Source organism: Fundulus heteroclitus, unplaced genomic scaffold (assembly GCF_011125445.2).
Source record: "Fundulus heteroclitus isolate FHET01 unplaced genomic scaffold, MU-UCD_Fhet_4.1 scaffold_370, whole genome shotgun sequence".
Lineage (NCBI taxonomy): Eukaryota > Metazoa > Chordata > Actinopteri > Cyprinodontiformes > Fundulidae > Fundulus > Fundulus heteroclitus.
The window spans coordinates 85,619-100,709 of record NW_023396782.1 but is presented as its reverse complement, the minus strand read 5'-3'; the positions used below and the strand labels follow the sequence as shown (position 1 = coordinate 100,709).

Sequence of the window (15,091 nt, the reverse complement as noted above, 5' to 3'; positions counted from 1 at the left end):
GCCAGCTTCTGTAGGGGTTAAATTCTAATTCTAATCTTGGTTTGTTTTGGGTAGCCTTCTCAATGTGCTGAATTATGGGGAAAACTCTTATCATTTATAGAGAAACACTAGAAGCTCAAAAAACTAAAAGGGAACAATCATTTAAAGTTTCACCCTTGACCAATTAGGTTTGATAAGGTATATATGAATAAAAGTATTACTAACAGCAAATACACATGGTCAAAGGACCAGAAGTATATCAAAAAGGTTTGTAATAAGTCAAAAACCTATGTCATATTGGAAAAGACATAATTGTGCTCCTTGGAAAACAATTTTGTTTTAATTTTGTTTGGTTAATTTCTTTCGTTTTTTTGTTTTCTTTCTTTTGGAGGTGTTTTGAACAGAGTTTCAAAGGAAAGGGGAAGAATAGAAACCTTCCCAGGATCAGAGAAAAAAAAGGGGAAAACATCACGTTAAAGGGACGCTAAGGGGACCAGGGTTTTAACTGCATGCTATTAACACTCTTGTTTTTCTCTGAGTTATTGCTTTCAGATTAAAGGAGACGCCACCTTTCTGCTAATAGAAGACTCTGAAAAGACAGTGCTAGCAGTGCGGTAAGGAGTAATAATCAGATTTGGACACTAAATTATACTTAGTTTTAACCAAGTTATGCCAGATCTTCCAGCAGGAAAGGTGGTGTCTTAAAAATGTTTGTTGCTTTCTGCTATTAACAGCTCTATCTTTCTGCTTCTTTTCTTTGCAAAGAAACCTGGTCAATATGATAGGATTGTGCTAACATAGAGATTTAGTCTCATTTTAGGCATTCTCAGATGCGAGAGAATGCAGAAACAGTGCCACAGTGCCATGGGGGCTGATCCTTGGGACAAGGACTAAAGGTGATGTCATTGACTTCAGCTTGATCCAGTTTTGAGTTTTATTTTGTCAGAGACAAAGTTTGATTTATTTTTTTTATCCTTTTGTTTCTTTTATGTTTGTCATGTTAGAGGGAACACTGTAGTTAAAATGTTTGTGACTGTTTTGCTGTAATTTCTTTTCAACCTATGGAGCGTTTTCTTTGGCAAAAAATGCTGGCAGAATTCATTCTGTTTGCAGGCGTGAGGACTGGAGGATGGACTCTTGAAGGGAAGGAGAATGTTGGGCTGCTGAATTTAGACATTGGACTGGAAAAGGACATTGAAGGACTATGACTGAGGCATCGGACAACCTTCGACAACAAACACAGATGAGTTCTGCAGACACGACTTCATGCATTTCACTTCAGATTTTGTTGTACACAATTAAAACAAAACACACATTACGAAACACATTAGGATTATGTAAAGGTGGAAAACTTTTAAAGAAGTAACTTGATGGAATCATAGAGCAACTTAATAAATTAAGTGGGTATTATATCAACAGTTAAATAAATAAATACATTAATTAGTTTTCACTATATAAGTAGAGTGATGTGAACTTTTAAATAGCATTTTATTTAATAAACATCTTAGTGTAAGCTGATTTCTGCTACTCTGGCAGGCATCAATAAAACGCAAAGAAAAGGTTACTGGCTAAAATGGATAATGTTGCAATAAAATTAGCATAATGACACATCCTACTAACTAACATGGGTAAATTTAGGATTAAAGCATCAGGGTACAATGGTTACAATATTTATGGAGATTTAATATCTTTCAACTAGAACACAAATAACTCAAAAGTCTTTTTAACAACCCGTTAACCTGACAGCTTTTAGATCAGGATAATTTAATGGTTATAGTCTTACATACAGAAAATAAGTAAGATTATTTTAATTAGTTTAGATTATGGGGACATTTTGGATCTGGTCAGGATGGTTGGGGGGCTGTGATGATAAAAGGGTAACAGCTTGAAGGTGATATCAATGAATGAAGGTTTTCTCTGAGGAACATTAAAGCAGCAAAGACACCCCACATTGGAACTCCTGTTTTGAACGGGACATAAGGTGAGATCCTTACAATGAGAGACGTTCCACACAGGGGGGGTGTGGAGACCCCTGGGGCATGGCACCCAGGACGAGCTGTTGTGGACTTGACACAGCTGGTGGAACCAGAGAGACGACGAGGTGGTCCCACAGGTTACCTGACACCTAACACTGACTGTAAAGGGTTCTGGGTTTTCAGGGTTGCTGAAAACAGAACGCTTCAGAGAACCTCAACCCTTCCTGACCAGGCACTCAGAATACGTAGATCATAGATCAGATTGCAGAGGCCTAGACAAATAGGAATGCAGAGACGCGTTCATCCAACAACTTCTTAATCAAAGTCCTTAATCCTCAGTTTAAGAAAATAAATAAATAAAAAATGACAATGTACACAATGTAAGGTTTACTTTATTTTAGGATTAATTTGGGAACTAATTCTGATTTGCTTAAGTAGCTTTAGTTGTTCTACAATGTTAGAGCGTTTTCAAAAGCTCCTGTTCTCTCTCATTGCTTTGTTTGTAGAACCATGGCGTCCTTGAACAGTAACAGCATGGTGTAAATATTTTGTCTTTTCGGTGCAGAACAGCACCTCACTTTAAAAAAAAAAAAAAAAAAAAGGGAGAGAGGGAAAAGGCTTTCACATGGAAAGGCTTTCTTTTTCTCAGTTGGGTTTTCAAAATAAATGGGAAATGACATGAAACGAATATGTTGATGAAATTATGTTGCAGAGAACTTCAACTGTCAGACAACAACAGTTAAGACACACATTAAAAGCATTCTGTTAAGAATTATTATGAATTTACTGCATATACATTTGAACTTAAAGATTACTATTTTAATTAATAATTAAATTGCAGAATTCTGAAAGCTAAATAATTGTGCACAGAAATATCTTGAATGTGAAAGTGCTTGGAGGATGTTTTAATAAATGACACATGAAAGGGGTTTTGATAAGAACACTAATTACACCTTGTTTCTGTTCTCCAGTGGAAACAAGGACTCGTGTCTGCAGACCATCTTCACAAAGTGTTTTATTAGAGAGAAATGCAAAATAAAATGCTCAGTGCCCATCCAGAACTGAACACTTATTACCATCCAGCTCAATCGTCCAGCCTGCGTGGAGGAACCAGAAGAGGACTGGGGATGAACAAGCCAGAGAACTCTGATTCCTTATTCTTCAACGGGAGGAGTTGCCTGAAGAGACCCTAAGCGCGATTAGATTATTTTCTGCCTTGTGCCTGAATGGCCTGAAGGCTTCTTTAACTTTGCGTTCTTGACGTTTAGGACTCTTCTCATATTGTGTTGCTGTTTGTTTAACTGCTCTGTTCCACTGACTCACATGTTTGATTTTTTTTGTGTTATGAGATCTACACTTTAATATTACATCATGTTGATCAATATGGTTTTATGGTAAAAATGGAAACTGTTTGCTTCAGACACACAAGGATCTATGGTTTATGCACCTTTTGATTTGATATAGGAAGAACCAGGATCGGATTGGCTCTAAAGATCCTTTAATATTAGCTGGTAATGATAACACTTAGATTCAATACAGGGTTTTCAGGCTCAGATTGGCCGAGAGCAGATCTCCCTGGGAGGGGGGCTTGCCAGTTTTTACTGCCCCCTAGGGGTAGCGTTTTCTGGCATTTCCCCTGCCCGCACTGAACCTCTCCTGCCTTTGCTCCTGGTGTTGTAAGTTTGGAGTGGTGGATTATTGTCCATCGTAGGGGTGAGTGGAGAAAGGAGTTGGAGGGTATTCAGGGTGGGTCAGAGTAGACGGATTCGACCTTGGTTACTGAACAGGGTTTAGCTTACCATAGTCTAATGTAATTTTAAAATAATGTGCGCATAGGTACCTAAAACAGGCCTTACTTAATTAGATGAATCCTAAATTGTAGATGAAAGCTAAATCTTGGATCTTGTGTGTTAAAGCTCTATGAAGCATTCATGTTGATCTGTATTAAAAGTTCCAGCACTACCCGGTTCCAACATGGGAACCCTTTGGGTCCCACTTCACGAGTTTACAGAAATGGTTCCTCTGTGCTTTGTTCACATTTTCAAGTGATGGGTCATCTTGTTTTGTCTTGATGCTGACGACGCCATCATCAAAAAAAAAAAAAAAAAAAGAGAGGAATGTTATAAGAATTATTATTCTGAAGTCACTATGGCCTCACACCACTCGGACAGAGGAGGCCTGGAGACCTGATGTCTGTGTATAAGATCCACTGTTTTCTGATTGCAAGGCCAAATGCTGCAGCTGCTGAGGGATACTGATTGTTTACGATAGACTGTCTTTGTTTTGTCTCATGGGAAGGCCACGGTGCAGTATTAGGGGAAGCCCGAAAAGCGAGGCAGACAGAGACAGGGCAGACAGAGACTGCAGCGGAACCGAAGGGTGCGATTACTTTCCAACTATGTGAATCTCTGCTCTGTTTCTCAATAAAATTGCTGGAACGTTATACCACCGTCTCGTCATTTAGTAAAGATGGGAACTCAGTTACTATTGTTTAATATTCCACCCAAAACTCCCACAACAGGCCCCACAATTCCTAGCAATGCAAGGGAGAACCACCCATGCAGATAAAGACAGCAAACATTGAAAATGGAAACATAAGCTTGTTGTTGCTAAGTATCTGGTTGCTACAACTTCCAGAAGGTGTAGGTTTTGTTTGTGTCACATTAACATATTTAAATATTATGTTGAGCACACCTTTTTGTTATATGTTACCCATAAACACATTGAATCTGGTACAGAAATGTCCAGTGCTGAAATGGCTGCAGACTTTCCGGGCTGGGCTCTATAGTCACCACAGGTGCTGTCCAGTGCCTAATCCAATGAGACTCTGAGTGCTAATGGAGGTAAGGCCCTGTCTTAAGTTTTGACCCGTGGCAAAAGGTTAAATACAAAAATATTGGAAAATCTTGGGGTATTTGTCTTACCTTCCACAGTGACAGCACACTGATTCAATTGGTTTTAGTGTCTTCCCTGTGTTGTATTCTGATGTTTCTTTAATGACAACAGTTTACATAGAAGACAGACATTTTGCCTTCCTGCACACAAATCTTTTTTCAAACACTTGTATCAAACCTCTGCTTAAGAAGAACCTCTAAAAACATTTGATTTAAAATCCCCAAGCAATAAAAGCCTACAACCAAGGATAATTTTTAAACAACCAAAGATATTTGAAATAAGCAGCATTCGATCTGAACAGCTTACAATTTCCTTTCCACCACATACAGAGAGAGACACATTTATAATTCTTACAAGCTCTTAACAGATATACCTTACACCCTACAAAAGCTCAGCCTAACCAACACTCAGAAGCTTTGCCTTTAACGGTTACGCACACCACCAGGCGGGCGCCTTCTTCAACTTCTTCAGAAGTTGAACGTTTCTAGTTAGGCGCCCGCCTATGCATTGAAAATGCATGGCGGAGGCCTTATGTTATGCACCTAATAAGGGTTTCTTTATTATTATTAGGCGCCCGCCTATGCATTGAAAATGCATGGCGGAGGCCTTATGTTATGCACCTAATAAGGGTTTCTTTATTATTATCATTATTATTATTATAGTACCGTTAATACAGCCCGAACCGTAGGGTCTACCCCCACAAACTATATATCAAAACGTGCGTCTCGACGCCGCGATCAGGGCTTTTTGTACTTGATGCCGTTTCGACTTACAGTTGGAACAAAATTCGCAAAAAACACTTCTTAACACAATTGACCTCTCAATAATCCTCGGCTGAGCACGACACTGGTGTTTTGGTCGAGTGGGTTAGGTGTCGGGCTGCAAAGCAGAAGATCGAAAGTTCAAATCCAAGCTGTGCCAATTTTAGAGAATTACATTTTCACCCAATATTTCATTTCCCTTTGGCTTTAAAAAACGATTTTTCAATTTAAATCAATACAGTTCACCTCATGCCTTTAACTTTTTTATTCACATATTTTATTTTTTCATGCTACATTGACGTATTTAATCATGTTTAATAACACCAATTTTCCATGCTGCTTCGATGCAGACCTTCTCCTGTTGGCTCATTAGCAGCCTCATTTGTTGTGGTCTGTTGTCATTCACAGAACAATAAACCGTGCCAGCCGACATGAGTTTTACAAACGGCAAAGCTTTGTCTTAAGCAGAAACGTGCCTCTACTCCGCGCTGCGTTCTCAGACCAGTGTGATGCGTTCGCGAGCGTCAGAAAGCTATGTTGCATTCAGGAGCATGGGACATTTCTAATTTACAATATTTTTTTTTTTACAAGTAACAATTAAATAACTTGAACAACTGGTATAAATGAATGATGATAAAGGAATTTATTTAACATGTTTTGGGACAATTTGTATTCAGACGTTTTAAGAAAACATTAAAGTATTTTATGTATTGTTTATTAATTAATTTCATATTAATACTTAATCTCCTCCTTTTCCTGTCAAATCCTGCCTCAAGCATTTCGCTGTCTCTCCTTATTATTGTAAACTTTGTAATGTAACGAGAGTTCAGTGACATCCTACAATCAGGCTTAGGCTACTGGAGGATATCAGTGCCAGTTTTTCTCACTCTACTAATTTCTACTGTTGTCCAGTTTGAATTAGAACATCTTTTTAGAATGTTTTTTAGTCTGAAAATGACAAGTACCTTTTGAAATTAACCCTAATGCAGGAACCAAACTTGTCCTTAAACCACAATAATTGTATTTATTTTACTACTATAATGTACTATTTTAATCTTAAATCTTATTTTTATTAGTTGGGATGGCTGCCAGCACAACACTGCATTATGTCCTCGTGACAGAAATCATCGCTAGAAAAATGCATTATCATCATTCAACAATGATTACTGAAAAAGACTTACTTCGTTCCTGCAGTTCCTATACTGTCCACGAGTGGCGCTGTGTGAGACAACAAGCAGTACTCTTTGAGTTCCGGGTCAGAGGTGAACTCCTCCGTCTTGTGGCTGCTATTGCTTGCTGTGCTGCCGTTTTTCCTAAATTACTGAAGGATATTGTTGAATCAAGTCCAATTTACCCAGACGAAGGGTGTTCCATTGGGTGTTTTCCTTGCAACTACGTGATGGTGAGTCGTTTATTTAATGTCGGTTTTATATTTTGGTAGAAATGCGGTGGCTAGGCTACGCCACTGAGCTATATGCTACACGTATTGGCATCTTAAAAATGGTCTTATAAGCTTAAAAGATCATTCTACTATTGTTGACTTTGTGGCCGAATACAATATATGTTCTCAAAGCGTTAAATAAGCCCTTTGATTTTTCAACATTTTGTCTTTTAGGATAATTTTAAGTTACTTTTCATTAAATTTGTCAATGGCCTATGGAAGTCTGGAGGGATGGCAGTAAAAGCCTAACAGCAGCGCGATCTCTCCTCGGCTGTAGCGCCGGTAAAGAGCTGCGTGAAGCTGACACCCCACCCACAGAAAAAACTCAGTTAAATAGACGGAATGGTTAGTGCTTCGTTTGTGCCGTTAAAATTAGCGTTTCTGCTGTTTTGGTTTTGAAGATATTAAAGAATATTTGTTAAGGTCATCCAGAGTTCACCATCTCCCCATTTTGCTTCGAATCCGATTAAACTGGGCTACTTTTTTAGTGCTTCGTTTGTGCCGTTAAAATTAACATTTGTGCTACTTTGGTTTCGGAGATATTATGAATTTTAATTTCAGCCAATGACGTCATTTCAGACCGCCGCTTCAAAATGTGCTACGTTTTTCTTTCTTTGCTGGTGCTGAGCTGGATCCGAAGCAAACCACAGTGGACTACTTTTTCAACACGCAGTGACCATTTCGAAGAAGAATGTTTTGAACATGACATGAGAGTGAGGATTTTCGGTAAGTTGATTTCTCCTCCGCTGCAGCGCCGGTGTAGGTACCAGATTGACTCGGGCTGCCAGATCGACTCGGGGCGGGGTCTGCGCTTCTCGAAGACGTCAATATATGGCAACTCATCTCAAACACACTACATTGCGCCCGCAGTCTCCATTTACAAATCAATTTTATTTTGTTAATTTATGGTTATTTATTTTCCCGTAAATTAGTCAAGGCATGAAAACTTTTAACATCATTTTGCAATGTAATTTTGCAAGATCAAAGTTACAACCTTAGAGAGATTTCATTCCTCCAATTTTTTTTAAGTTGTGAATGGAAACTAAACCATAAACTCATTTCATTTTTAATAAAAGTCAGCAGCCAAATTAAATTTTATCACGGCATTCATCACTTTAAAATCAAAACGTTCATTCCTCCTTTTTGTACTGATGTTGTTCTTTCTGATCACGTTTTTTTTTTATTATTCCAGATGAGATTGTGATGAATTTGATTATTTTTTTATTGTGGTATTTGGTACATTGTTCAAGCTTTTGAGAAAAAAGAAACCGCTAAATTAACTTAACAAAATTGATTCGTTACAAATGCAGACCGCGGGCTCAATGTAGTTTGTTTGAGTGGCGTTGCCATAAGGTGACGTCATCGGGAGGCGCAAGGCCCACGGAGAATCTGGTGACGTCATCGGCAGGCGCATGGACAATGGCGAATTTCTTCGTAAAATTGTCCATTTACAAACGCAATCCCACTCTCGAATAAAACCTACACCCCGCTATAATTACTTTAGTAAGTTGTCCAGACCAATTTCAATATTTTGCGCAATTGAGCAAACGTTAAACCAACTATGTATAGTAACGTCATCAGAAGGGGCAGGACCCGAGTCAATCTGGTAGCCCGAGTCAATCTGGTACCTACACCGGTAAAGCCGTGCTGCAGCGGAGCGCGCGCACACACACACACACACACATACGCACACACACACACACACACACACACACGCGCGCATACATATAAACTGTAGGACCCGACAGAGTTTGCCCTGGAAATAAGTATGGCTGGATTCCGTCAAAAGTCCGGTTTCTGTCAAGAAACTCTTCTAAAAAAATCCATATCGCTATCAGATGATAGCTCCACGCAAGGACGTGAAGAGACTGTTGGAGGGGCAGGTGCTCAAAGTTAAAAGAGGGAACATGGGGCACGGATTTAAAACACGATACAGAAACATACCTTGCTATACAACCGGCTAAACTGTACCAACCCTTACTATAAAGAATGTAACATGGAATCAAGGGCGTAGGTTTGATTTGAACTTTGGTAGGGACACTATTGGTCCAAAGCTTCATTGGTCCTACACAATATGCATGCTCCTATTTTTTGATGCTTGATTTGAGCATTAGGATGCGTTTTGCCTGTCTAAAAAGAAAAGGCAGCATTATTTACTACATTTATACAAATTTTATAAGCACAACACACACTAGATGCTGTTTGTTTATCTTTAAAGCATCACAGGATCTGATCAATGTTGAATTGGGACTTTTTCCCACTTTGAAAAAGTTTGCATTTGAACTTACCAGCAACAGAGACAGATGGTAAATATGTGCCTATTAAACCAAATATATTCAAAATATGTCTGTTGTCTAGATATATCCTGTATTTTATTTTGAAGATATAGAAATGTGCAGAGATAAACCCCACCCTTATTCTTCTTTTAAATCTAAGAAACTCTGTCAGCATCATAAAACACAGCAAAATTATACATTCAAGGGACTGCAAATAAATGTATTGTATTTACTTTGCACTGGAAGTAGAAGTGTCACTGACACTGACAGCATTTCAAATTTTAAATTCAAACTTCAACAAATGTACAACTGCACTGTAGTTACTCTTTTTAGCCCATTTCATGTAATTTATCTTAACATTCCAAACACATTTCTTACATCATATATCTGAAGTGTAGATAACAGCTTCTCCTTACCTACATCCTCTCAGACAACTAATTATTTCCCTAACAATAGTGAGATTTCAATGTTTAAATGTGCAGTAAATCTTAATACATAAGGAGCATGGAGGACCCAATACTGTACTTTAAGTAAGATTAGTGACACCAAGACTGAGTTGTCACATGAGTGGTTGTCCATTTCATTATTGAAATGAGAACATATTAATATACTATTGGGATATACTAGTAAGACTATTAAAGAACAGCAGATTAATCTTTAAGATATGTAAAGGCCTATATTAAATTAATTTTGCAACCACATCAATAGATTAAATAATTTTTTCTTTTTGTCTTATTAAAATTGGTGGGGGTGTCGGCGACGTTGCAGCGTAAACAGGGGCGTAATGCAGCCGCTGTCGGGTGAACATTATTGCACACTGATAGCGCAAAGAAAACTAAAATGATGCGGCGTGCTGCTGCTGCAGCACATTGACTCTGCTTCTCCCGGCACCGTCTAGCGATCACCACCTCCCCTCCGCCGCTATTTAAGTAGAACAATGACCAGTGCAAAATTAAGTTCTATTTACCGAAGATGAAGTGTAGACTGCACATTCTGTTGTAGTATGATGGCTCCCACAGTCCATTGAGATTGTCTGCCTGCATCCTTTTTATGGATATTATTAATTTCTTTCTTCTTTCCTCGTCCTTTGGTAAATGACAGAAACGTACATCCGACGATTTGGAATGCCTCTGTGTGCAACCGGGAGCACAACAAGTCGTAGACATTGTTTAGATTCCAAAAATAAACTAACTAAAAGTACGCTCTAAACACCGGTTTTAGTAGACGGGAACAGTTCTGCTTTTGCCTACCCGCGGTACCCGGCTGTAGCGCGGACGTCACGCATGACGTCACACGTGAACTGGTCTATAGTGCATCGTGACAAACAGAGCGTTGGGACTTGCTCAACAGCGGGTCCGCTGAGTGACATCACAAAATGGGAGGTGACGTTCCAGAATAGTACTAAGATGGGTTCCTCCACATAAACATGATTAAAAGAAAATTATCCTTAACTAAAAAAACATATAATTTATTGCACAGTATGTAGTAGTTTTATATTTAAAGTACTTTCAGCAGTTTGATTTCTGATTTTGACCGGACTTCTCCTTTAAGCAGAAACGTGCCTCTACTCAGCGCTGGTTCTCAGACCAGTGTGATGCGTTCGCGAGCGTCAGAAAGCTATGGTGCATTCAGGAGAATAAGACATTTCTAATTTACAAGGAAAGGCACATAAAACCAAACACAGCCCGAACCGTAGGGTCTACCCCCACAAACTATATATCAAAACGTGCGTCTCGATGCCGTGAAGTGTGCTATTTGTACTTCACTCCATTTCCAGTTACCATGGCAACGAAATTAGCGAAAAACCACTATTGCCTGTTTAAAGTTTGTTCTGTTTTTTTCAGTTAATAAATATGTTTATGTCAATGTCAGAAGTGCCTTTTTGGGGCTAAAGACAAAATAACCAAAGCTGTTGATCTGTGATCGACAGTACTCCATTGCAAAAAGTTATATATTACAATATACATGCTAAATTATGGTAAAACCACAAGGAAAGCAACTTAAAAAATCCAAATAAACAACAAATGTAACAAAACAGAAAAAGCAGTGCAAGCCTCTAAGTAAACAAGGAGTTTATTTCACAAGTGCACAATGATAGAAAAAGGCTTCTTTTAAAAATGTTGCCAACTTTGGAACAGTGCTTGTAATGGTTTCATTCTAGGGCCCCACAATTCCTAGCAATGCAAGGGAGAACCACCCATGCAGATAAAGACAGCAAACATTGAAAATGGAAACATAAGCTTGTTGTTGCTAAGTATCTGGTTGATACAACTTCCAGAAGGTGTAGGTTTTGTTTGTGTCACATTAACATATTTAAATATGTTGAGCACACCTTTTTGTTATATGTTACCCATAAACACATTGAATCTGGTACAGAAATGTCCAGTGCTGAAATGGCTGCAGACTTTCCGGGCTGGGCTCTATAGTCACCACAGGTGCTGTCCAGTGCCTAATCCAATGAGACTCTGAGTGCTAATGGAGGTAAGGCCCTGTCTTAAGTTTTGACCCGTGGCAAAAGGTTAACACTAGCATTACCAGGGTTTTCGACCTCCCCCCCTGAAGTCCCGAAAGAGGGTCAAAAGACCCTGAGTCCAAACTGACGACTCTGGTGGCTCAAATTAGCATCATGTGTTCAATTGTAAATGTGGCCATTGCCTGAGGAATCAGCAGGGGGGGGAGGAGAGCCGAACTCACAAAAGCATTCCACCCTTCTGTATTGTCAGGCCAGAAGGTACGTGTGAATAGTCCATGTTGGGGGTGGGTGTGATCTATGATGGAGGCAGCTCTACAGTAGAAAACTAACCAGATTGTGTTGCTCCACCTCAAAAAAATCATGCTAAAGGTGTAGCAAAAGAGATCTGGGAGACTTTGCACATGCAAATTTGCATGCAACCTTTTGTGCTGTGGAGGATAAATAGGTGACTGCTTCATCTATTTAGTTCACAAGAAACAAAATGCAGAAGAGGTTCACCGCTCAGGAGGCATTGGAACTGATTCTGAGCAGTGCCAGCCCTTGTGATTCAGATGGAGAAGATATAGACCTTCAACCGGATTCGGACTCTGAGCTGTCTTCAGGTTAGATTTCTCAACCTACCTATTTTATTTTCCTGACTATTTTTTTTTATTTAGAACCAAACCAAAAGTTAATTTGAAATTGTTTATCTTGCAGATGAGGAGACTCTCCCTCTACCAAAAAAGAGAGCTCGTTTGGGGAGTGAGCCGTCAGAGACCGCGAAAGATGGCACAGTGTGGCGTGAAGAACAAGTGGGGACACATCTCCATTTCACTCCAATAGAACCGTACGCCACAGATGGAGAGCCAAGCGCTAAGGCCAGACGAAGTATCCGGAGTCGCCTTCAGAGCTTCCTCTGTTTTATCACTCTTGACATGCTTCGTAGCATTCGAGAATGGACTACTCAACATGCACGTCACACGGAGCAGCTGGATTGGTTCATGGATCTCCCGGAACTAATGGCATTTATTTCAGTCATTATCTTGCGGGGGGTGACCAAGGTTCCATCACTATGTGACAGCTGGTCAGCAAACCTGGGAAACCCAAGGATCATTGAAACTATGGCCAGAAACCGCTTCCAAGACATCATGCGACACCTACGCTTTGATGACATGTTTACACGCAGTGAGCGAGCGGAGACCGATAAGTTTGCTGCAATCTCCGATGTTTGGGGATCGTTTGTCACTAACTGCATCGCATCCTACAACCCTGGTCGACACATCACTATTGATGAACAACTTTTTCCATCAAAGACTCGCTGCTGTTTCCTGCAATACATTGCAACAAAACCGGACAAGTTTGGCATCAAGTTTTGGGTGGCTTGTGACTTGAAATCAAAGTACATCTGTAATGTCTTCCCATATCTTGGCAAGGACCCCAGTCGTCCCAGTGGGGAGAGACTGTCCGAGACTGTAGTGATGAGGCTGATGGAACCGTTCATGGACAAGGGCAGAACTGTAACCACAGACAATTTCTTTACATCACTGTCACTTGCACAACGACTGCTTAGCCAGAAAACCACTATCCTCGGCACAGTCAACAAGAGACGACGGGAAATTCCTCAATCCGCTAGACAGATGGATCGCACTGAATTCACCACTCAGGTGTTTTCAACCACTGGTGCCACGCTGACGGTGTATGCGCCCAAACGGAAGAAGGCCGTTTATGTTCTCAGCAGCATGCACAGCGTGGTTGAGACTGAGGATACCACCAAAAGGAAGCCAAACACGGTCACACAATACAACAAAACAAAGTGCGGTGTGGATGTGATGGACCAAATGGTGCGGGAGTACAGCGTGCGTGCAGGAACACGGAGATGGCCAGTTGCCGTGTTCTACAACATGATTGACATGGCAGCACTGAATGCACATGTGCTTTATCAGGCATGCATTGGGGTGCAGGAGAGACGGGTGGACTTCCTGTTTGAGCTTGCCAAAGAGTTGGGTAACTCTCATGTGAGTGAGAAGAAGGCACACAAGGAGAAGCTGCTTCGGCAACAACCTTCCACACCCAGCTCAGGCAAAAGGGCAAAGTGTCAGGTCAACCATCGATGCAGGAACAACTGTGCAACTGTGAGATGCGTTGACTGCTACAAATACACATGTGGCAAATGCACCAGGGTCATACCTTGGCAGTGCCAGGTATGTTCCGACAGTGCAGACAGACTGCTAAATGAGTGCTGAAATGCCAGTCACACAAGGACATGCCACTCACACACACGCAGCCCCCCACTGTGCCTAGTGTAAATATGTGTGGAATTGTTTTATTTCTTGTATTTTTTGTATTGTTTTTAATGACAAAAATAAAAAGCATTCAAACAAATAACTGTTGTTCTTTTGTATATTTCTCATGCTGGAATTTCAGTCCTCTTGACTTAGACACAAATACTTCTGGTCATTGCTCACAGCTGTAACTGGCTGTAAAATATATCTCCATAAAAAATATTAAAATTAATTCATTGTGCTTTTTTGCTAAAATAAAACTAAGCTAAATATAATATATATAATCTTTATATTGTAAAATACAATATACTGAATAGAACTAACTAGACAGTTAGTAGGGAGTTAAGCTTCCCCCTTCCTTTGCTGCACCAGTAATGGCCTTATTTACAGAACAAAAGCGCCGGTTCACAATTGCTTATAGGATGCTAATTAAAATCCTTCAGGTCAGTTGACCCGTCTCTGGGCTCCAAAGGTAGAAATGTTAAATGACCCTTCTCTGGTAATTCTAGTGTTAAATACTAAAATATTGGAAAATCTTGGGGTATTTGTCTTACCTTCCACAGTGTCAGCACACTGATTCAATTGGTTTTAGTGTCTTCCCTGTGTTGTATTCTGATGTTTCTTTAATGACAACAGTTTACATAGAAGACAGACATTTTGCCTTCCTGCACACAAATCTTTTTTCAAACACTTGTATCAAACCTCTGCTTAAGAAGAACCTCTAAAAACATTTGATTTAAAATCCCCAAGCAATAAAAGCCTACAACCAAGGATAATTTTTAAACAACCAAAGATATTTGAAATAAGCAGCATTCGATCTGAACAGCTTACAATTTCCTTTCCACCACATACAGAGAGAGACACATTTATAATTCTTACAAGCTCTTAACAGATATACCTTACACCCTACAAAAGCTCAGCCTAACCAACACTCAGAAGCTTTGCCTTTAACGGTTACGCACACCACCAGGCGGGTGCCTTCTTCAACTTCTTCAGAAGTTGAACGTTTCTAGTTAGGCGCCCGCCTAT

The 15,091-nt window shown here is 39.9% G+C and overlaps 1 protein-coding gene across 1 annotated transcript; it reads left to right on the top strand.

Moving 5' to 3' along the window:
- The first annotated feature begins 12,030 nt into the window (after window positions 1-12,030).
- LOC118560058 lies at window positions 12,031-14,225 on the top strand. Its single transcript, XM_036130697.1, has 2 exons — window positions 12,031-12,403; window positions 12,498-14,225. Exons 1-2 carry the CDS (start codon window positions 12,283-12,285, stop codon window positions 14,021-14,023), a joined length of 1,647 nt encoding a protein of 548 aa, XP_035986590.1. The 5' UTR covers window positions 12,031-12,282; the 3' UTR covers window positions 14,024-14,225.
- Window positions 14,226-15,091: the final 866 nt, after the last annotated feature.

Bases quoted from the DNA above. Each gene is read 5' to 3' on its own strand.
- LOC118560058 (XM_036130697.1), top strand. From the start codon at position 12,283: ATGCAGAAGAGGTTCACCGCTCAGGAGGCATTGGAACTGATTCTGAGC. The intron at 12,404-12,497 runs GTTAGATTTCTC...TTTATCTTGCAG, and splicing joins GGACTCTGAGCTGTCTTCAG to ATGAGGAGACTCTCCCTCTA.